At 45.4% G+C, this 24,371-nt stretch overlaps 1 protein-coding gene across 1 annotated transcript in view; it reads right to left on the minus strand.

Annotated features, from left to right (window-relative positions):
* Nucleotides 1–20,999, minus strand: part of POM121 (POM121 transmembrane nucleoporin) — a 50,314-nt gene extending 29,315 nt beyond the window's left edge. The window contains exons 1-4 of the mRNA XM_068270098.1: nucleotides 20,430–20,999; nucleotides 11,744–11,938; nucleotides 9,528–9,689; nucleotides 4,846–4,926 (exon numbers count right to left, since the gene is read on the minus strand). Of these exons, the coding sequence (XP_068126199.1) occupies nucleotides 4,846–4,926; nucleotides 9,528–9,689; nucleotides 11,744–11,938; nucleotides 20,430–20,875 (884 nt within the window). The 5' untranslated portion in view covers nucleotides 20,876–20,999. The remainder of the gene's footprint in view (nucleotides 1–4,845; nucleotides 4,927–9,527; nucleotides 9,690–11,743; nucleotides 11,939–20,429) is intronic.
* Between the last annotated feature and the right edge of the window lie 3,372 nt (nucleotides 21,000–24,371).

Below are 24,371 nucleotides of genomic sequence, written 5' to 3' on the forward strand. Positions count from 1 at the left end.
GCTCCTGTCACCGAAACAGGAAGTGGCTGCCGGCAGGGCCAGGAGGATCGGAGGGAGATGGCGAGGGCACCGGACAGCTGCAGGGGGCTATTGGAAGCCCCAGTTGAGTAAAACTCATTTTTTTTTGTTTGACTTAAGTGTCCCTTTAAGGAATTTGATATTAGCACCTGAATTAACTTAAAATGTTTGGACGGCTTCATTTTTAACCTCCCATACACAAATCTTGGGTTGGTGGCCATATATAGTACAATTTTTCTTCATCCAACCTCACCATCACTATGTAATACAAAGGCAGTGTTCTCCCCAGGCTTTTTTAGACCTGGCTAATTTTGGCAAGCACCTGGCAGTCATCTGCTCTCCTCTCATCCTCTTCCTACGCTGTAAGCAGATTCCTGTCACGCTCCACCCGGCTACTTTTTCATGCCACCCGGCATGAAAAAAAAAAAATCCTCTCAGTATATGGACTTACTTTACCCTTATACTACATAGAAATGAAAAGGATTGTACCATGTAGCACCATAAGATTTGCACTTTATTTTTACAGATGCAAGAAAAAAAAAAATATACATGAGGCAAATTAAAGCAGTGTAGTTTTACTTACCTGGGGCTTCCAACAAGTTTGTGTCCCTAGCTACAGTACTACTGTCACACATTCTTCTGGTGTCCCCTCCGTAGCGGCCGGCTTCTGGGCATGACCCACTTGTGCTCTCATGGCTGGGAGTGTTCTGTGCAGAACCTTCCTGGCCATGGAAATGAGACTGCATGACGACCCCGGCTGGGTCAGTGGCTGCTGCAGAGGGGAAACTAGAAGAACAGGGACAGTGTAACTGCAGCAAGGGATACAGACTTCTAGGGGCTGTAGGAAGCCCCACATAAGTAAAGCCACACTGCTTTAATTTGCCTCAGAGTTCTCACCTAGGGCTTCCACTAGCCCCCTTCAGCTGTCTGGTGCCCACGCAGTCTCGCTCTGATCCTCCTGTCCCCGCCGGCACCTAGTTCCGTTTTCGGCAGCAGGCACCGACAGGCCTGGAAACGCGAGTGATTCTTCGCGTTCCCAGCCTGTTGCCGAAATCGGAAGTAGCCACTGGCGGGGACAGGAGGATCGGAGCACAGGACTGCTGCAGGGGGCTGGTAGAAGCCCCAGGTGAGTAAAACTAGTGTGACTTAAGGTTCACTTTAAGCACTAGCAGCCTAAGAATTTAGCCTTTACCACTGCGTACTGCTGGTGATTTGTGCTGGTTGGTTGAGTTCCTGATAATTGTGACTACTGTATTTGCCCTTCAGAGTAAGGATTTAGCATGTACTCAAAAAGTCTGACAAGTGGAGCTCTAGTCATCGTCAATTAGGCAAAAGTTCGCTATGCTACTCTGATGAGGGGGGGGGTCCTCTGTGCACTCAGGCGAGAGTCTGCTGGGCTCTTTGTTGAGCACTGTCCCTCTACTGCGCTTCCCAGCCTCCTTCCCTCCAATGTCTGCTGTTCCTCCTCCAACAGCTCTCTCTCCCTCCTCTAATCTCCTCTCTCGTCCCTCCGCTGTCTGCTACACTGGTTCCGCTCTGCCTGTCATTTCCCTTTCTGCCTTCTGAGGAGATGCCAACTGAGGACGTAAATAGAAAACAAAACATGCCTGCAAGAACTCTCGCGAGCACATTACATAGTAGGTGGCATTTAGCTGACGTACAAGATTTCCCAGCATTCTCTGCAAGCCTGCCAGGGAGTTATCAAGTGATTGCCGCGGCAGCCAACGTCACAGGTAGGAGGGGATGAATTCAATTTATATTATGAGTTTTATTCAGGTTATCATATATTGCACAGTTTTTGACTATGATTTTTACAAAGGATTCCAATGTTTTTTTTTTTTTAAATTTACAGTTCAGGTCCACTTTAAATCTAACCCAATTTCCTGACTGTCCAGCTGATTCTATATTAAAGTCTACTTTCACATTTAAAAATTGCATCAGATTTACAACAACAAAAAAAACAAAAAAAAACATTGCAAATGTAAATATTGTTATGGTTTTCGTTCACATCTGCATGCCAGCAGTGTGGTGCAATAAAATGCATTGGATTTACTGTAAGGCATGCTGTGCAGTACTGGATAATGTACAAGATTATGGCAGCATTATTTAATGTGTGCATTGCAGCATGCTGTGCAGTACTGGATACTGTACAATTACACCAGCACACCATTTACTCTAATCGTCACTTAATGCAAAAATGGACATTTGAAAACTAAAGTTAAGAGATGTGGGGGGACACAATTCCATCATTCTTAGGTTTATGAACCAGATTGGTCTTCTTTAAAAGGGTTCAGATGAAGACCTTTTTCCAGTGTTGGCATACCTGACCAAAGGACGTTCATAAACAAAAATTTTGTTTTCTCCATAACTGCAACACAGTCTTAGGGCTGGGGCACACAGAGCGGTTTTTTGACGTTTTTTGGATCTGCTTGGTCAATGTATCTCAATGGGGTGGCGTTTTGCTGAAACGCATACTCCCGGGCTGAGGCATTTTTTTGGATTGCGGAGGCGTTTCTGCCTCCAAAGTATAGGAAAAACGCAAACCGCTCTGAAAAACTGCAGTTCAGAGCGGTTTTGCAGGCTTTTTTGTTACAGAAGCTGTTCAGTAACAGCTTTACTGTAACAATATATGAAATCTACTACACCAAAAACGCTTCCCAAAACCTCAAAAAATGCTAGGTGAAACGCTACAGAAATATAAGAAAAAGCGTTTCAAAATCTGCTAGCATTTTGCAGATCTGCTAGCAGGTTTTGGTGTGCACCAGGCCTTAAAGAGAGACACTGAAGCGAAAAAAAAATGATGAGATTATGATTTGTATGTGTAGTACAGCTAAGAAAAAAAAACATTAAGATCAGATACATCAGTCTAATTGTTTCCAGTGCAGGAAGAGTTGAGAAACTCCAATTGTTATCTCTATGCAAAAAAGCTATTAAGCTCTCCGACTAACTTATCGTGGAGAGGGCTGTTATCTGACTTTTATCTCAACTGTAATTGAACTGTTTACTTTTCCTCTGTTAGAGGAGAGTTCATTACTTCACAGACTGCTCTGAAAGACTCATTTTGAATGCTGAGTGTTGTGTAATCTGCACATATTATAGAATGATGCAATGTTAGAAATAACACTATATACCTGGAAATAAAAATATGAGAATATTTTCTTTGCTGCTAATCTTCTAGTAATTATTCATAGTACACAACTAATTCATTATATCATATATATTTTTTTCGCTTCAGTGTCTCTTTAAGGGCCCGTTTCCACTATAGCGTTACGAAATCGCCGGCGAATCACCGCAGGCAAATCGCATGCGGGTGCGATTCCGCATGCGTTTTTTGCCGCGATTTCGCATAGGTAAGGCTGTATGCGACTTTAACCATGTCACTGCCTGTGTGAATTAACATGGGTACCTATGCGAAATCGCGTCAAAAAACGCATGGGGAAAACGCATGCGATTTCCATATTAAATACATTGCGTGCGATTCGGCTGCATTCCACACGCAGGCGAATTCTGAGGCCCCTACCCTGCAGATTTTTTCTGCACAGAAAAACGTGCGGGGAAACGCACAAGTGGAAACAGTCCCATCCACTTGTACTGACTGTGCGAATTTGCATGCGGGCAACGCATGCGGATTCGCGATAGTGGAAACGGGCCCTAAAGGATACCCGAGGCGACACGTGGCATTATGAGATAGACGTGTGTATGTACAGTGCCTAGCACACAAATAGTTATGCAGTGTTCCTTTTTATCTTTCTCTGCCTGAAAAGAGTAAAAACATGTATATAACAGGTATTTAAGTTTCAGTTGGAGTGAGGACTGGGTCAGACTACAGTGTGACCCTCACTGATAAGAAGTTACCGTATATACTCGCAAGCAAGCCGAATTTTTGACCCCCCAAAAAAGGGGTCAAAAGTTGGGGGGGTCAGCTTGCTTGCGAGTCACCTGTGGTCCGCGCCCCCCGCCCCGATCACCTGATCTGGCGCCGCATATTCTATTATTCCCCTCTCCGCTCGTATAGTAATTGACAGCAGCGCGCCCCACGGCGGCTGCTGTGATGGTGAATGGTGTGATGGTGACGTTTCCTACCCCCGGCTTACATGAGGGTCAACCATTTTTTTCCCCTGTTTCTTCAGGTAAGAGGGGGAGGGGGGGGGGGGGTCGACTTATATGCGGGTCGGCTTGCTTGCGAGTATATACGGTACAACTATAACACTTTCCTAGCAGAAAATGGCTTCAGAGAGCAGGAAAGAGATAAAAAGGGTCAATAGTTTTAGCTCTGGCATACATCAATGAATGAATTTAAGAAAAAAAAAAATTAAGTAGATTTCAATATAAGATAAAGCTGTACAATATCTTAAGTCATTTTTAGGAGAAGGGGGATAGATATAATTGTTTATGTCAGTTTATTTTCACCTCAAGTGTCCTTTTAAGTCTTCAGTAAGTTGCCAAAACTGAAAGAAACTGCATTTATTTTTCACCTTTGAATTTGTACTCAGCATAGACAGGCCAGGTATCTAACTTTGCTGCACAAGCGATCAGCTGCTACAATAGATCCTCTTTCCATACATGCACTGAGCGGCAGCAACACTAGCACTGTCAAGCCATAAGCCAACACCATTAGATTCAGGTAGAGGAGCAAGAATGGCTGGGTTGTTACACACTCAAAACTAACAAGACTGCTAAATTCTATACAATGGTGGAGACTCACTGAGGGCAAGATATTCACCTGGAATCACCATGTGATGCCCCTCTACAATATTAGTGAGAATTTTACAGTTTGAGACATCACAAAGGTAGGTTAGATTACATTTACACTCATATTTCACTTACTCTGAGACATATGAAGGCAACGTTCCAGTTGGTAAATGATACTCAGATGAGGACTCTGCACTTCCACAGCTTTCCAACCTCCTAGCAAAACAAAATATGTAATTTGAGGACTTCAGATAGACGCTTCAGTGATGTGCTTACATTTTTTTTATTTATTTATTTTTTTAGGGTTCTCTCAGTACATCTAGAGATACAAGAGGGTAAATATAGGCCAAGTACTTTCTAAATATCTGTTGCATTTCCCTTCAGGCATCTAACAAGTCATCTATACTCTATGCTGGTTAAACAAAGTCTAGGGAGAAGTGGGTTGGTCATGGTCTTGAACTAGATGAGGAAGCTTGGGAGGAGCAGGACTGTGGAGTTGGTATAAAAATCATCCCGACTCCAACTCAGTTTATAAAAGCCACTGACTCAACTACTGATATCAAAATTGCTCCGACTTCAGCCTTGGGGGGAGGAGGTGCTTTTAGCAGTTTAGAGCATCGCTATATGTTAGTCTTAGCCAGCTACAGCCATCATTTTACCACTTTAGAATTTGCTAAATTTAAAGGAATACTATCGATTCACATTGGCCATCATTCATAAAGAGGCTGTCGGTAAGGGGAATCAATGCGGGAAAACACCGCTGCCGGTATTTTAGACTTCTGGGTGGGCATTCATAAAAATGTATCCATGTGCGGTAGCAGTGCGGAGATTCCCCGAACTAGGCAGGCGGAAGGGTTGCAGAGACACGGAAGCTGCCGAGTTGATACATTTCTCCGTGTTCCGCTCTGATGCAGCTGCCTGGGAGGTCTGTGTGCCTCCATTTACTTACATTGGTATCGCCACATCAGAGTGAGCGGTACTTCCCGACCTCACACCGCTTGCGGTGATCTTTATGAATTAACATTTTGCTACATTTCGCCGATAATCACCGCACAAGGCGGTGATTTATCACTACTCTGCTCGGTAGTGTCATTTTTTCATGCGGAAAGAGCCTTTATGAATGCTGACTTTGCCGAGTGTTCGGTAAAGTCAGCTGTTTTATGCATTTCCGCATGCGGAAATGCTTTATGAATGATAGCCATAGTTTTTTCAATTGACACAGGAATTCAGGGCTGTGGAGTCGGTCCAAAAAGCCACCGACTCCGACTCCTCAGTTTAGGATTCCACCGACTCCACGACTCCGACTCCTCTAATTTGCATATTACAATTTTGTTGATTAAAAGTATGTAACGTGAAATTCGTCTCTTAACTGCCAACGCTTAGGAATTTTACAAGACAACTGAAGTGAGAAGGATATGTAGACTACTATATTTATTCCCTTTAGACTAAAACTAGTCCTTGGTAAGAGTACTTGTAAAAGGTACAAACCGGAACAAAGAACATCTATCAGGCCCTAGGCAATGTAAGTGTGGGTACATGTAAGAATGATGTGCAGGTACTCTGCAGGGGAATGAGGAGATTGTAAACAGACAACATTGTTATTTGACTCTAACATCAGGGACATTATCATATGGCCATTTAGATATTGTCACTGTCATGTCTAATTTTGTTTATTATGTTTGATATTGTTCACTTGATGGTCGAGGACAGTCCTTATTGTCTACTGTAGAGCGCCCTGTCCAACTTTTATATTTCTTGTAGAGTGGCACACACACTTTTTTCAGGTGCGATCCAGGAAAAGTTTTAATATTTGCAGTTATATTAATTGTGAGGAGCGCACAAATAGGTTTTTTGTTTATTAAACAGACAACACCTCTGTGTTCAATGTGCACAGCATTCTCAGTGGATTCCCTGCAGCTCTGTGGGGAGTGCATATGTAGAGTATAGTACTACTGTGTAACAAAGTAAACCTGAGACAGATGAAATTAAAGTTTTATACATACCTGGGGCTTCCTCCAGCCGCCTTCAGGATAATCAGTCCCTCGTTGTCCTCATCCGCCACCTGGATCCTCTGCTTTGAGTCCAGGTACTCTAGCCAGTCAGGCGTAGTGCGCATGCACACACTCCGCCGCCAGGAGCATACTACACCTGTGCAGCACTATTGCGCAGGTGCAGAATGTTCCTGGCTGTGGGAGCGGCATGCGGCCGGACAGCGCTGACTGGCTGAATTACCAGGACTCATAGCAGAAGATCCGGGTGGTGGAGGACAGCGAGGGACTGATTAGCCTGAAGGGGGCTGGAGGAAGCCCCAGGTATGTATAAAACTTTACTTTTCATCCGTCTCAGTTACCCTTTAATTTGTAGTCACCAAACCAAATTTTAACAACATATCAAATTATTTGATTTCATCAGCAAAGGGAGTGCATACATTTGCATAAATCAGCATCAATGCAGAATTATTTCCATCTTGTTGACCATCTCTATTAGTGACACAGCTACACATCAGGCTTTATTCTTACAGCATAGATGTTATTTAGTATATATAAGAGATTCCTGTGTACACATCATATAAACAGTCATAATCAGATATGTATATCTGACCTTAAAAATACGGGGACTGCTTTATTGAAGCAGCACAAGTAACTAATTTTGATTGGTTTATTTCATTTTTGTGGACTAAGCACAGCTATTACTGTATATATACTGTATATATACACATTATTTTTCATGACTATTATCTGAGAAATAGAACATTATCATATTTTATATTTTAATTACAGTTACAAATTCATTAGGAGTCGGAGTCCGTGCATTTTTTCCCGACTCCGACTCCAGGCACCCAAATTTGCCCGACTCCACGACTCCGACTCCACAGCCCTGCAGGAATTGTTTGGGAAGTGCTGCTAAATACTGGTGTATACATTTTAGTAGCAACCTCTTTGTTTACAGTTAGCAAAATACTTTCAAACTTTAATGACAAAAACTGAGGGAAGACTGAGCCATGAGGAGAGGGGAAACTCCCCTCACACTTGATCAGTTAACTCTATGTGTAGCTCTGTGTGTGACAGAGAAGAGAGCTCCCAACAGCTGCAGAGTCCTGTGTTTCTGACTGAAGTGTCTGAAGAGAGCAGAGGAAATGTAACTAATTGTCACAGCTTTTCATACTGTTTTTGCTTTCAGAGTTTGATATGTTTGATATTTGCTTTCTGTTGTCTGATATGCAACTATGGCTGTGCATTGAAGCAGACACCTTCTGCAACTGATTTGTCCCAACATAGCTAAATCTTACCCTCTATTACAGCTTTTGCCTCTGATATTTAACATGAAAAGTAGGAAATGTTTACACAGCTACTTAGACATTATTTGTACATTGACATTTTAGAACACTTGGGTATTGATAGAATTCCTTTAATAGCAAGGCCTCTTCTGCATGCCCCAAATATTAGATAGATAATCCTGCTTTTTCACTTGCTCTAGGAGTACACCTATAGTAGACTTGGTCCCATCCTTCTCAATAAAACAGGATGTCCAGTAGAGAGGAGCCCCAAGAGGTGTTTCCTAGGTATTATATTTGATTACTTTGCAGAAAGATACAAAAAGCCTTTATTGTGGAGACCCTTTTAATGCTATATCATCAAAATATAGAGCAAATTAAATTTATCCATCTCCATGGACAATACTAACACAATTTGTCCATTTGTTTTCTCTAGACACTCGCCGGAGAAAAAAGGACCAGGTCCTTTTTTCTCCGGCGAGTGTCTAGAGGGGCAGTGCCTTTGAAACGGTGAGGAGTTTATTTTAATGTTTTTCTGACAGCCACATTATACATGTAATTGAGATCGCTGCATTAGGAGCAGACGCTGGTCAGTAAACTGTAGCATGTGATGTGCCATTTTGACACTTTCCTCATCAGCACTGTATATTCATTATTCATGTGTACATTATTTATATATCCCCTCTCACTTCATGCTGGAGACTTGGTTGTTTTTATTGTGGATACGTCCTAAATAAAATTTATATATTTTTTGCTACATGCAGTTGTGGTTGTTTGGATTATGAACCATGGGTGCTTTTTTTTGTATGAAACCCTTTTAATGCTAGACTAGTTGCTTAGCACTGGCTTTCTGCTGAATCTCCAATAAGACTTCAACCTGGATGAAAAGAATTGACCAATCACTCCCCTATAAGCTCACTTTATGCATATTGGTTGTACCAAACTATTGTACAACTAATTCTTGCACCAGGAAAAACCCAAATACACCACACTGGACAGCCATGCAGTTAGTTTTTGTTTGAAAGGCAATCACAATATCCATGTTCCATCCCATCAAAGTGTCAAAGTGGCCTGAAAGTCAGCATTTCTACTTTGCTCCAAAAGATTCCTCACAGCTTGAAAAAGAGCAGATCACTACTGAAATGGTTAAGCAAAGCACTTTCTCCTGCTATTCAGCTTCAAATCCGCATCCAAAATGGAGATAACACAAATGTATCAACACTGGAATGTAAAACACTGAGAAACTGTCTCTGCTTCAGGCACAGTGTTCAGAATAGCTCAATAGAAGATTTTAATATAGAATAAAAAGCAGTTAGAATAATAAAATGCAATGCCAGCCTTCAGGTCAAAACTACACTTTGGAAACTTATAATTTGTAAACAGACAATGTTACGTGTGCACAAGAGCAAATATGATAACTGTACGAGTAATAAAAAGTAGGAAAACATTTTTTATTGAATGTTATGTCAGCGTTCCGGATCACTTTAAAAAGCAGTCAGCCAGGTAAAAAATAAATAAAATAAGTGACTATGTAATGGCCCACCTTCTTTTGTTCTCAGATTCATCACTCATACTGCACTCTTTGTTCATCTGTTTCCGCTTCATACATTCTTGAATGGCGTTGAGAACAGTTTCCTTTGCACAAGGATCTGGTGCACACTCAACTGGAGGGGACGAGGGCCCTGGAGAGAGCAAACTCTCCAGTCTACAAAAAGGAACAAATAAATTACAATTATACTCAAGCAAGGGACAGCTGTATTTTTGCATGCTCAAGATAGATTACTAATGTATACACACAGGGATAATAACAAAAGTGAGCCCTCTGGCAATGCAAAAGAGACTAGCCATGTACTAGAGTTTCTCTCCTCATCTCAGGCTGAGTTTTAAGACAAAACAATTGACTGTTTAAAGTGGATCAAAGATAAAGTTTTACTGTAATTGTGTTCCTTTCATATAGTTTATGGGGCATTCCTCAAGCCATATACTATTTGTTTTGTTTTAATACTGTTATTCCCTATAAACTAAACAAGCCTCACCCACAGATTTTTTTAGAGCGCCTTGGCACTGCAGCAAGGGCTTATGGGAGCTCAGTCTGGGCAGGAGGAGGAGGTGGTTACTAGCCAGAGATTTCAGAGGCAGAGGGGAGGAGGGAGGAAAGGGGACAGAATTTGTCACATTACACACAGGCATGCTGATAGCATCTCCAGCCCTCAGCCTGTGACAAACAGAACATGGCTGCCCTCATTGTATCACAGGAATAAATCAAACTATTAAAGCTGTTTGCAGCTAGATTTGCTGTGGAAAAAACAAACAAAAAAAAAAAAAAACCCACACACTTTAGACAAGATATATAGATAAGTTACATGATAGTTTTTCATCTCGGATCCACTTTAAGATGAGGGATTTGAGGGGGGGGGGGGGGGGAATGCAGGGAATTATGTATAAGGTCTCCAATTTGATACACTATTTCAATCCACGCATTTTCATTTTAGCCTGGCAGCTAGCAACAAGTCTGTACTGCCTCGGCCCTGCAATGTCACCCTACTATAGAGCCCTGATCGCTGCTGGGCCACATCCCTTAAGGGCTCAATTCCACTATCGCGAATCCGCATACGTCCAACGCATGCGGATTCGCACATGGTATACAAGTGAATGGGCCTGTTTCCACTGTTGCGTTGGTGATGTGCGTTTTTTTGAGCGGTGAAGAAACGCACAAAAGAGCCAACGAATTCGCCTGAGAGTGGAATGCATGCGAATCGCATGCAATGTATTTAATAGGGAAATCGCATGCGTTTACCCCATGCGTTTTTGCCGCGAATTCGCATAGGTACCGATGTAAATTCACACAGGCAGTGACATGGTTAAAATCGCATATACCCTCACCTATGCGAATTTGCATGCGAATTCGCAGCAAAAACGCATGGGGAATCGCATCCGCATGCGATTTCATCAGCGGTGGAATCCAGGCGATTCCGCACCGCAATAGTGGAAACGAGCTCTAAGTCTTTAGAAGAAAGTTGTTTTGGCATAGCTAGAGAAGTTTACATCTCCACAAGCAGACTAGGGCCTTAGTTATATTTTGCTTTCTATTAACTCAGGTCAAGAGGCCAATTTGATAAGTGCCACAACTTGCCTCCAGCAGAAATAGCCAAGTCAGATTGTATCTGTATCACAGGCAACAAGTCTGCGTAGTCCTGACCATCTCCAGAGAATGCCGAGCAGGAAGGAGCTAGCATGCATGTGCTAGAGTCGCCAACAAGCTGACTTTAGAGGGTCCCAGCAAATGAGACTGCAGAGGAAGGGGACGCCTCTTTGGTATCCAAAGGCTTCCCCTTCCCAAGGTGATTACTCCATAGGGGCACTTTTAAAAATATCACAGGCTCCCTTTAACCACCCATGGCGGTAATTTTGAACTGAGCTCGGGCTCTGTTTCAGGAGTTGGAAGCGTTAAGCCCAAGCTAAGCTTGGGATGGCCAAAACCGCTGCTCCTATTGGCTGCCTGGGTCCCACGCGCGATCAGTGCGGCTTACATTGAAAGGCAAAAGGGGCACATAGGAGGCAAAGGGGACAGAGAAAGCACAGCATCCCAACTTCAGAAAGGATTCAGGTTAAGAACAAACCTACAGTCCCCATCTTGTTTGTTAACTGGGGACTACCTGTTTATTAGCAACCCAGATAATAGCCAAAAAGACTAATATTTCTTGGAAAAAAATGCCCAAGAAGGTTCCCAAATCACAAGCGACTGCAACTCTTACTTACATTGGTGAACGAGCAAAATTTGTGTTGAAATGTGGTAACTTCACAGTAGCACGACTGCGTTTCAGAGGCAGTTTATTCTGACACTCCTCAAAACACACAGTGGGAAGAGAACCTGGCCTGCTGAATTGTGGTTGTTTGAGTGGATATCGCCTATATGAGCACAGAAGACCCTGATTAGCCAAGCCAGGTGTATCTCTAAAAGAAATAAAAATGTACACAAATTAGAAGGCTAAAAGCAAAGTATAAAATACAACATAAGCAAAGTTAGATCTTCACAAACTGTTCCTTGTGCTAATGATTTCCAGCTCATTTGAATGCAAAATTCATATTTTAATAATCTTTTCTCATGCATGTTTTACTGTGTTAAAAATTGTACATGTCCACAGCTGCACCTCAATATATTGATATGTAAAACTACGCTGTGAAGGGTTGGTTCACACTACAGTACTGTATAAAAATTACTGCATTGTACCAAGACTCAGAAAAATTCTAATTCAGACAGTGAATGCATCCTGTGTTATTAGAATATGTTCATATTGTCAATCGGCCTAAACTGCAAAATTTCAACCTGCTGTATTTTTCCCACGACCAGATCGTGCCAAAATGGTAGCTCATAAGACCTCTGCATGCAGAATGCCAACTCACCAAAGCAGATTGGAACCCAGCTGAAGCATGGGGCACCCTATTGGTTTGGGGGGGGGGGGGGGTGGAAACAAATGGGAATCCCATTTAAACATTGGTTCATGGTGAACCAACGAGAATATTCCATGCTGCTGGGTAGGACTCCCAGTTGATTTTCTACAATCCAACAGGAAGCCCCATGCTTCTGCCAGGCTTCGATCGTTTGAGCAAAGCGCAGGGGCAGCTGAAGAAGCAGACAGATGGCGATGCAAATGGAGCAGATGCAAAACAGCAGGTATGTGAATGAGTTTACCATGTCTTTTTTGTTAACCACAAAGGAATTCGATATGAACAGTCCATTGATTAACTCAGGCTGTTGGGTCAACTGCATTTCTGCACTGCCATAAGATATTGCCTGTAGGCTAGTGATATTTCTACCAGGGCTGTGGAGTCCAAAAATTCACGGACTCCGACGTTTAGGATTCCACCGACTCCTCAAATTTGCATATTACATTCTTGTTGATTGAAAGTATGCAACATGAAATTCGTCTCTTAACCACTTGAGGACCTAGGGCTTTCTACCCCTTAAGGATCGGCCACTTTTTTCCATTCAGACCACTGCAGCTTTCACGGTTTATTGCTCGCTCATACAACCTACCACCTAAATGAATTTTGGCTCCTTTTCTTGTCACTAATAAAGCTTTCTTTTGGTGCCATTTGATTGCTCCTGCGATTTTTACTTATTATATTCATCAAAAAAGACATGAATTTTGGCAAAAAAATGATTTTTTTAACTCTGTGCTGACATTTTTCAAATAAAGTAAAATTTCTGTATACATGCAGCGCGAAAAATGTGGACAAACATGTTTTTGATTAAAAAAAACCCATTCAGTGTATATTTATTGGTTTGGGTAAAAGTTATAGCGTTTACAAACTATGGTGCAAAAAGTGAATTTTCTCATTTTCAAGCATCTATGACTTTTCTGACCCCCTGTCATGTTTCATGAGGGGCTAGAATTCCAGGATAGTATAAATACCCCCCAAATGACCCCATTTTGGAAAGAAGACATCCCAAAGTATTCACTGAGAGGCATTGTGAGTTCATAGAAGATGTCATTTTCCGCTTACTTGTGACAAAAAATAATACTTTGTGAGAAAAAAAAAAAAAAAAAAAAAAGTTTCCATTTCTTCTAACTTGCGTCAAAAAAAAAAATGAAATCTGCCACGGACTCACCATGCCCCTCTCTGAATACCTTGAAGGGTCTACTTTCCAAAATGGGGTCATTTGTGGGGTGTGTTTACTGTCCTGACATTTTGGGGGGTGCTAAATTGTAAGCACCCCTGTAAAGCCTAAAGGTGCTCATTGGACTTTGGGCCCCTTAGCGCAGTTAGGCTGCAAAAAAGTGCCACACATGTGGTAGTGCCGTACTCAGGAGAAGTAGTATAATGTGTTTTGGGGTGTATTTTTACACATACCCATGCTGGGTGGGAGAAATACCTCTGTAAATGACAATCTTTTGATTTTTTTTTTTTTTTTTTTTTTTTTTTTTTTTTGTTTTTTTTACACACAATTGTCCATTTACAGAGATCTTTCTCCCACTCAGCATGGGTATGTGTAAAAATACACCCCAAAACACATTATACTACTTCTCCTGAGTACGGCGATACCACGTGTGGCACTTTTTTGCACCCTAACTGCGCTAAAGGGCCCAAAGTCCAATGAGTACCTTTAGGATTTCACAGGTCATTTTGAGAAATTTCGTTTCAAGACTACTCCTCACGGTTTAGGGCCCCTAAAATGCCAGGGCAGTATAGGAACCCCACAAATGACCCCATTTTAGAAAGAAGACACCCCAAGGTATTCCGTTAGGAGTATGGTGAGTTCATAGAAGATTTTATTTTTTGTCAAAAGTTAGCAGAAAATGACACTTTGTGAAAAAACACAATTAAAATCAATTTCCGCTAACTTGTGACAAAAAATAAAATGTATGAACTCGCCATACTCCTAACGGAATACCTTGGGGTGTCTTCTTTCTAAAATGGGGTCATTTGTGGGGTTCCTATACTGCCCTGGCATTTTAGGGGCCCTAAACCGTGAGGAGAAGTCTTGAAACAAAAATGACCTGTGAAATCCTAAGGGTACTCATTGGACTTTGGGCCCCTTAGCGCAGTTAGGGTGCAAAAAAGTGCCACACATGTGGTATCGCCATACTCGGGAGAAGTAGTACAACGTGTTTTGGGGTGTATTTTTACACATACCCATGCTGGGTGGGAGAAATACCTCTGTAAATGACAATCTTTTGATTTTTTTTTTTTTTTTTTTTACACACACACACAATTGTCCATTTACAGCGGTATTTCTCCCACCCAGCATGGGTATGTTTGAAAATACACCCCAAAACATTGTACTACTTCTCCCGAGTACGGCGATACCACATGTGTGGCACTTTTTTGCACCCTAACTGCGCTAAGGGGCCCAAAGTCCAATGAGTACCCTTAGGATTTCACAGGTCATTTTTGTTTCAAGACTACTCCTCACGGTTTAGGGCCCCTAAAATGCCAGGGCAGTATAGGAACCCCACTAATGACCCCATTTTAGAAAGAAGACACCCCAAGGTATTCCGTTAGGAGTATGGTGAGTTCATAGAAGTTTTTATTTTTTTGTCACAAGTTAGCGGAAATTGATATTAATTGTTTTTTTTCACAAAGTGTCATTTTCCGCTAACTTGGGACAAAAAATAAAATCTTCTATGAACTCGCCATACTCCTAACGGAATACCTTTGGGTGTCTTCTTTCTAGAATGGGGTCATTTGTGGGGTTCCTATACTGCCCTAGCATTTTAGGGGCCCTAAACCGTGAGGAGTAGTCTTGAAACCAAATGTTGCAAAATGACCTGTGAAATCCTAAAGGTACTCATTGGACTTTGGGCCCCTTCGCGTACTTAGGGTGTAAAAAAGTGCCACACATGTGGTACCGCCGTACTCAGGAGAAGTAGTATAATGTGTTTTGGGGTGTATTTTTACACATACCCATGCTAAGTGGGAGAAATATCTCTGTAAATGACAATTGTTTGATGTTTTTTTACACACAATTGTCCATTTACATAGAAATTTCTCCCACCCAGCATGGGTATGTGTAAAAATACACCCCAAAACACATTATACTACTTTTCCTGAGTACGGCGGTACCACATGTGACACTTTTTGCAGCCTAGGTGCGATAAGGGGCCCAACGTCCTATTCACAGGTCATTTTGAGGCATTTGTTTTCTAGACTACTCGCGGTTTAGGGCCCCTAAAATGCCAGGGCAGTATAGGAACCCCACAAGTGACCCCATTTTAGAAAGAAGACACCCCAAGGTATTCCGTTAGGTGTATGGCGAGTTCATAGAAGATTTTATTTTTTGTCACAAGTTAGTGAAAAATGACACTGTGAAAAAAAATAAAAATCAATTTCCGCTAACTTGACAAAAATTAAAATCTTCTATGAACTCGTCATACACCTAACAGAATACCTTGGGGTGTCTTTTTCTAAAATGGGGTCACTTGTGGGGTTCCTATACCGCCCTGGCATTTTACGGGCCCAAAACCGTGAGTAGTCTGGAAACCAAATGTCTCAAAATGACTGTTCAGGGGTATAAGCATCTGCAAATTTTGATGACAGGTGGTCTATGAGGGGGCGAATTTTGTGGAACCGGTCATAAGCAGGGTGGCCTTTTAGATGACAGGTTGTATTGGGCCTGATCTGATGGATAGGAGTGCTAGGGGGGGGTGACAGGAGGTGATTGATGGGTGTCTCAGGGGGTGGTTAGAGGGGAAAATAGATGCAATCAATGCACTGGGGAGGTGATCGGAAGGGGGTCTGAGGGGGATCTGAGGGTTTGGCCGAGTGATCAGGAGCCCACACGGGGCAAATTAGGGCCTGATCAGATGGGTAGGTGTGCTAGGGGGTGACAGGAGGTGATTGATGGGTGTCTCAAGGTGTGATTAGAGGGGGGAATAGATGCAAGCAATGCACTGGCGAGGTGATCAGGGCTGGGGTCTGAGAGCATTCTGAGGGTGTGGGCGGGTGATTGAGTGCCCTAGGGGCAGATAGGGGTCTAATCTGATAGGTAGCAGTGACAGGGGGTGATTGATGGGTAATTAGTGGGTGTTTAGGGTAGAGAACAGATGTAAACAATGCACTTGGGAGGTGATCGGACGTCGGATCTGCGGGCGATCTATTGGTGTGGGTGATCAGATTGCCCGCAAGGGGCAGGTTAGGGGCTGATTGATGGGTGGCAGTGACAGCGGGTGATTGATGGGTGGCAGTGACAGCGGGTGATTGATGGGTGGCAGTGACAGGGGGTGATTGATGGGTGATTGACAGGTAATCAGTGGGTTATTACAGGGGAGAACAGATGTAAATATTGCACTGGCGAATTGATAAGGGGGGGTCTGAGGGCAATCTGAGCATGTAGGCGGGTGATTGGGTGCCCGCAAGGGGCAGATTAGGGTCTGATCTGATGGGTAACAGTAAAAAGGTGGTGATAGGGGGTGATTGATGGGTGATTGATGGGTAATTAGTGGGTGTTTAGAGGAGAGAATAGATGTAAACGCTGCGCTTGGGTGGTGATCTGATGTCGGATCTGCGGGCGATCTATTGGTGTGGGTGGGTGATCAGATTGCCCGCAAGGGGCAGGTTAGGGGCTGATTGATGGGTGGCAGTGACAGGGGGTGATTGATGGGTGATTGACAGGTGATCAGGGGGGATAGATGCATACAGTACATGGGGTGGGGGGGTCTGGGGAGAATCTGAGGGGTGGGGGGTGATCAGGAGGGAGCAGGGGGCAGGGGGGGGGGGGGGGAATTAAAAAAAAAATAGCGTTGACAGATAGTGACAGGGAGTGATTGATGGGTGATTAGGGGGGTGATTGGGTGCAAACAGGGGTCTGGGGGGTGGGCAGGGGGGGGGGTCTGATGGGTGCTGTGGGCGATCTGGGGCAGGGGGGTGGAAATCAGTGTGCTTGGTGCAGACTAGGGTGGCTGCAGCCTGCCCTGGTGGTCCCTCGGACACTGGGACCACCAGGGCAGGAGGCAGCCTGTATAATACACTTTGTAAACATTACAAAGTGTATTATACACTTTGTATGCGGCGATCGTCGGGTTAACATCCCGCCGGCGCTTCCGTATGGCCGGCGGGATGTTGCGGCGGGTGAGCGGCGCCAGGCGGAGGATCTCGTCACTGATGACGCGATCGCTCCGCCCATGCCCCTACAAGGACCGCCGCCATTTGTCAATACGGCGGTCCTTGCGGGGTCCACTTCCCGGCCGCCAATTGTATATACGGCGGTCGGGAAGTGGTTAACTGCCAACGCTTAGGAATTTTAAAAGACAACTAAAGTGAGAAGGATGTGTAGACTGCCATATTTATTCCCTTTAGTCAAAGACTAGTACTTGTAAGAGTACTTGAAAAAAAGTTGGACCGGAACCACCAACATCTATCAGGCCCTAGGCAATGTGACTGTGGGTACATGTAAGGGCTCGTTTCCCACTATTGCGGTGCGGAATCGCCTGGTATTACACCGCTGATTAAATCGCATGCGGATGCGATGCCGCATGCATTTCTTGCCGCAAATTCGCATCGGTGAGGGTATATGCGATTTTAACCATGTCACTGCCTGTGTGAATTTACATTGGTACCTATGCGAATTCGCGGCAAAACCGCATGGGGAAACGCATGCGATTTCCCTATTAAATACATTGTGTGCGATTCGCCTGCATTCCACACGCAGGCGAATTCTGAAGGCTCTGCCGTGCAGAAAAACGCACAGCAAAACTGACAAGTGGAAACAGGCCCATCCATTTGTATTGGCTGTGCGAATCCGCATGTGGACAACGCATGCGGATTCGCGATAGTGAAAATGGGCCCTAAGAGTGATGTGCAGGTACTCTGCAGGAGAATGAGTATTCTTCCTCTATTACACATTCTTCATGTACAATCTGAAAAAGGTTTATGGGTGATAGACACCACTGTGTTCAATGTGCACAACATTCTCAGAGGATTCCCTGCAGCTCTGTGGAGAGTGCATATGTAGAGTATAGTACTACTGTGTAACAAAGTAAACCTGAGGCAGATGAAATTAAAGTTTTATACATACCTGGGACATCCTCCAGCCCAGTTCAGGCTAATCAGTCCCTCCCTGTCCTCTGCCACCTGGATCTTCTGCTACGAGTCCTGGTACTTGAGCCAGTCTGGCGTAGTGCGCATGCACACACTCCGCCGCTGGGAGCATACTACACCTGCGCAGCACTATTGCACAGGTGCAGAATGCTCCTGGCTGTAAGAGCGGCACGTGGCTGGACTGCGCTGACTGGCTGAATTACCAGGACTCATAACAGAAGATCCAGGTGGTGGAGGAGGGCAATGAGGGACTGATTGGCCTGAAGGGGCTGGAGGAAGCCCCAGGTATGTATAAAACTTCTTTTCATCCTTCACAGGTACCCTTTAATTTGTAGTCACCAAACCAAATTTTAACATATCAAATTTTTTCATGAGCAAAGAGTGCATAAATCAGCATGAACGCAGATTTAATTATTTCTATCTCATTGACCATCTCTATTAGTGACACGGCTACACATCAGGCTTTATTCTTACTGTATGTATCTGATTCCTGTGAGAGATAGAGATATAGTACAGTCAGTCAGAATCTGACTTTGAAAATACGGGGACTGCACAAGAAACTAATTTCGATTAGTTTATTTCATTTTTGTGGACTAAGCACAGCTATTACTGTATAAATAATTTTTTATGATGAATAAAACATTTTATTATATTTTCTATTTTAATTACAGTTTAAATTCATTAGGAGTCGGAGCATTTTTTCCCCTGACTCCAGGCACCCAAAATTGCTCAGACTCCATAGCCCTGATTTCTACAGCTCTCATCTCCAAAATGTTGACTGAGGGATCAAGTCCTGATCTCTATGGGCAACAGCAATTATGCATAATTACATATGCATCTCAACTTCTGCCTAACTTGCTTACTGGATGGTTGGGAGCGATCCGAGCAGATGGGGCAAGAAGAAGCCCAAAGTATGTATAAATCTTGGGTACATATTATGATGGTGCCGCTCAGTTTGGCACGGGGAGACCCAAATGACGGTGTTCCAACACTTTAGCATACCCGACAGAATAGCATTCATTTAAAGTGATATAGTCCTTTTAAGTAGAACCAGTGTCCCCTTGCTCGCTCGCTGGGCTGCGGGCCGGTCCTCGCTTCGCTCGGACAACTTTTTATTCTAACTCTATGTCCACTTTGATAGTGGAGATTGCACATCAGCACCCAGGCAGCTAACTCGGGTTGCAAGGGGTTACCAATTAAAAAAAAAAAAAAGTCAGATACTCACCTAAGGAGAGGGAAGGCTCGGTCCTAATGAGCCTTCCCTCTCCTCTCCCGGTGCCCTCGGTGCTGCGCTGGCTCCCCCGTTCGCGTCCACCGCCGCAGGGACTTCGGAGGTCTTCGGGAGCACTCGGGCTTCCGAAGACGGTTTGCTCCATACTACGCACGCGTGGGTGCGTCATAGAGGGCGCTCACGCATGCGTAGTATGAAACGGCCCATCTTCAGGAGCCCAAGTGCTCCCGAAAGCTCCCTTCGGCTGCAGAAGTGGCAGTATTTGACCGAACTGGTCAAATACTACTACGGGGGATCCTGCGTGGGACCGGGCACCGGGAGAGGGAAGGCTCATTAGGACCGAGCCTTCCCTCTCCTTAGGTGAGTATCTGACTTTTTTTTTAATTGGTAAACATTCACTTTAATGATGCGGATGGGCATTATGGGGTTAATGTATGACCTGCATCACTTTGCACATGCTCAGTAGCATGTGTATGCTATTCTGTCGGGTATGCTAAAATGTTGTAACACCGGCTTTCCCCACTGCCGCTAAACTCACAGGCGGCATTAAATACTATTTCCCCTCTTAGTTGTCGCAACACGGAGGGTGATGTAATTCGGGATCTGGCAGCATGTAAAAAAAAAAAAACAAACAAACAAAAAAAACTTGTTAGAGTAGTCCCAAATACACACCTGAAGGAGAGGCGCCTGGTTGGGGTCGGCACAGTTGGGTTAGGCCTCATCAGCCTCTCTTTATAATCCCTTCCTCTGGCCAGCCCTTGGCCTGGAGGCTCCTGAGTGCTCAGATAGCTGCCCATGAGTAACAAGGAAGAGGGGGGAGAGGTCCACCTAACCGCCGCTTCCCTCTGCCTCAATCTCGGCACTCCGCCTCTCAGCTGCTTCCTGTGAAAAGGAAGCCTCCACAACGTGCCCCCGGAGCGGTGATAGTACCAGACAGCGGCTGCCCCGCACAGCACCAGCACGCTGAACACAGGGAAACAGTACAGCACCAGCAGGCCGCCAAGAGCTGGGAGACCGAGCAAAGCGACCGGCCGGAGATTACCACTCTGCCAACTCCTGACCACCCGCCTGATAAGCCTGACCCACAGCTCTTCCCAGTGCCCGCTGGACGGACACATGACTCTCTGCGCCTCCCGCCGGGCCTTAAATACCCATCAGGCCCCGCAACTGCATCCCGGCCGTCACTTCCCGTGTAGCCAGGCAACTACCGCTCACCCCTCCCACCACTTCATCTGGGGAGGGTATGGTGTAATGTCAGATAGTGTAACCCGGAAGCAACCTTCCTCACTGAGTATCACGCATGCTCAGTGGGAACTTAAAAGAGAAACTGTAACCAAGAATTGAACTTTATCCCAATCAGTAGCTGATGCCCCCTTTCCCATGAGAAATATTTACCTTTTCTCAAATGGATCATCATGGGGCTCTGTATGGCTGATATTGTGGTGAAATTCCTCCCACAATAGGGCTGCCACCTGGCCGTTATCTCCCCGGCCCGGCCGGAATTTTAATTACAAAGCCGCTGCCGGAAAAATTGTTTTTCCGGCAATGTATCTGCCCGTTTTTTTTTTTTTTTTTTTGTGGACTGAACCACAAGAGCAGAGGGGGAGACAACAGGTCAATGTAATCATAATGCATAAACTACGAGTAAAGTTTACAGCCTGTTCTCCCTTCTACTGGATGTACACAGCCCCCTGCCTCCCCCGACTGCAGCACTGAGCTTAACACACTGATACAGTTCAGTGTTCAGAGGAATGCCCAGCACCCCTCCCCCCAAAATGAGCTCTGCCCCGGAGAAGGAGAGAGAGACTGAGATACACGTGGAGAAGCTGAAGCTGCGACAGGCTGCAGAACGCAGTGCTGCTGTACGAGAGGTGCTCTGCTTGTATGAATGCAGCGTGTGTGTGTCTGTGTGATGTGTCCTGATGTCTGTGTGTGTGATGTCTGAGTGATGTCTGCTTGTGAGTTGTGATGTCTGTGTGATGTGTCCTGATGTCTGCCTGCTGTGATGTCTGTGTGATGCATGTGCCTGTCTGATGTGTCTGCATGATGTGTCATAAGTCCTCATGCACACCACCAGAGATGAAACATAGTGGAGGGTTTATACATACCTTGGGCTTCCTCCAGCCCCATCTGCAGGGATCGTTCCCACATCGCCTTTCCTCAGTCTTTTGCTCCGAGACCGCATCCCATAACTTCCTCCAGCCCCATCTGCACTTATCGCTCCCACACCGCCGTCCTCAGCCTTTTGCTCCGATACCGGGTCCCATAACTTCCTCCAGCCCCATCTGCACGGATTACTCCCACGCCGCTGTCCTCAGTTTTCTCCAGCTTCAGTACCAGGTTCCGTCACTTCTTCCAGCTCCGTCTGCACTTATCGCTCCCACGCCGCTGTCCTCAGTCTTCTCCAGCTTCAGTACCAGGTCCCGTCACTTTATCCAGCCCCATCTGCTCTTATCGCACCCACGCCGCTGTCCTCAGTCTTCTCCTCCTCCAGTAATGGGTCCCAAAACTTCCTCCAGCCCCATCCGCAGGAAACGTTCCCACACCGCCGTCCTCAGCCTTTTGCTCCGATACTGGGTCCCATAACTTCCTCCAGCCCCATCCGTCTGGATCGCTACCATGCCACCGTCCTCAGTCTTCTCCTGCTCCAGTAATGGGTCCTAAAACTTCCTCCAACCCCATCCACACGGATTACTCCCACGCTGATGTCCTCCGCCTTCTCCAGCTTCAGTACCGGGTCCCGTATGTTCCTCCAGCCCCATCTGCACTTATTGCTCCCATGCCGCTGTCCTCAGTCTTCTCCCTCTTTGGTACCAGGTCACATAATTTCAGCCAGTCGCAGACAGTTTTACACATTGGCAGTGCCCTCTCTCCAGCTGAGAATAGTGCTGTGCCTGCGTAGTACTATTCTCCGCTGGAGAGAACGCACTGCGCATGCTCACACTGTCCGTGACTGGCTGAAGTTACAGGACCCGGTACTGGAGCAGAAGACTGAGGATGGCGACGTGGGAGCAATAAGTGCGCATGGGGCTAGAGGAAGCCCCAGGTATGTTTAAAACGTTCACTAACTATGCTTCGTTTCTGGTATACTTTAAAGGGATACTGTAGGGGGGTCGGGGGAAAATGAGTTGAACTTACCCATGGCTTCTATTGGTCCCCCGCAGACATCCTGTGCCCGCACAGCCACTCACTGATGCTCTGGCCCCGCCTCCAGTTCACTTCTGGAGTTTCAGACTTTAAAGTCAGAAAACCACTGCGCCTGCATTGCCGTGTCCTCGCTCCCGCTGATGTCACCAGGAGCTTACTGCGCAAGGCACAGACCATACTGGGCCTGTGCAGTACGCTCCTGGTTACATCAGCGGGAGCGAGGACACGGCAACGCAGGCGCAGTGGTTTTCTGACTTTAAAGTCTGAAATTCCAGAAGTGAACTGGAGGCGGGGCCGGAGCATCGGTGAGTGGCTGCGCGGGCACAGGATGCATGCAGGGGACCATTAGAAGCCCCGGGTAAGTTCAACTCATTTTCCCCCGACCCCCTACAATATTCCTTTAAGGTGTATAGTAAAATGCAGTGAATGTTTTTTTTACTTTTTTAAAATTGCAGGTTTGTAATGTGTGCTACTGTGGGTGCGGGGGTCAGGGGGAGCATCATTACTTAAAGAGAATCTGAAGCGAGAATAAATCTCGCTGATTCTCTTAATAATAGCAGGGGCATGTTTGCCCCTGCTAAACCGCCGCTATAACGCTGCTCTAAGGGGGTCCCTTACGTCTCAAATCCCCCCGTGCAGCGCTTCCTGGTGAGGCAGGGCTACGAGCCGCAGCCCTGCCTCACACACGTCTATCAGCGGCGCAGCGCCGCCTCTCTCCGCCCCTCTCAGCGAAGGCTAACTGAGAGGGGCGGGGAGAGGCGGCGCTGCGCCGCTGATAGACGCCTGTGAGGCAGGGCTGCGGATCGTAGCCCGGCCTCACCAGGAAGCGCACAGGGCAGCAAAATCTACGACCAAGTTGGTCGTGGATTTTGCAGGGGGGGATTTGTAAGGTAAGAGACCCCCTTAGAGCAACGGGATAGCGGTGGTTTAGCAGGGGCAAACATGCCCCTGCTATTATTAAGAGAACAAGCGAGATTTTGTCTCGCTTCAGTGTCTCTTTAACTAAAGGGTGCTGATCCTCTGGCCCCAACCTGTTTGGGATCCTCCTATCTAGTTCTCCTGTCTGCAGCTTCTGTAAGCATTTGTACTGTGTGGTGGCCACATGCCGCAATGGATTTTGGGAGATGAATGGATTCTGGGAGATATAGTCTGGTTAGATGTGAGTACATTGATGCACTGGCATCTAACCAGCCTATATCTCCTGGGATGCATTGTGGCGTGCATGTAACCCCCGCCAGGAATTACTTGCAGAAGCTGCTGTCAGGGGAATTTGGAAGATCCGTAATGGGCTGGGGACCATACAATACTTATTACTAATGGCTCTCACACTGACCCCCATGTACCCAGTATAACTTACCTAGGGCTTTTTCTAGCCCCCTGTAGTCATTCTGGTCCCTTGCTGTTATTCCACTTTAGGCGGGCACATCTGCTGGGGGGAGCAAAATGACTTCAGGGGGCTAGAAGAAG

This window comes from Hyperolius riggenbachi, chromosome 2, assembly GCF_040937935.1.
Source record: "Hyperolius riggenbachi isolate aHypRig1 chromosome 2, aHypRig1.pri, whole genome shotgun sequence".
Taxonomy (NCBI): Eukaryota; Metazoa; Chordata; class Amphibia; order Anura; family Hyperoliidae; genus Hyperolius; species Hyperolius riggenbachi.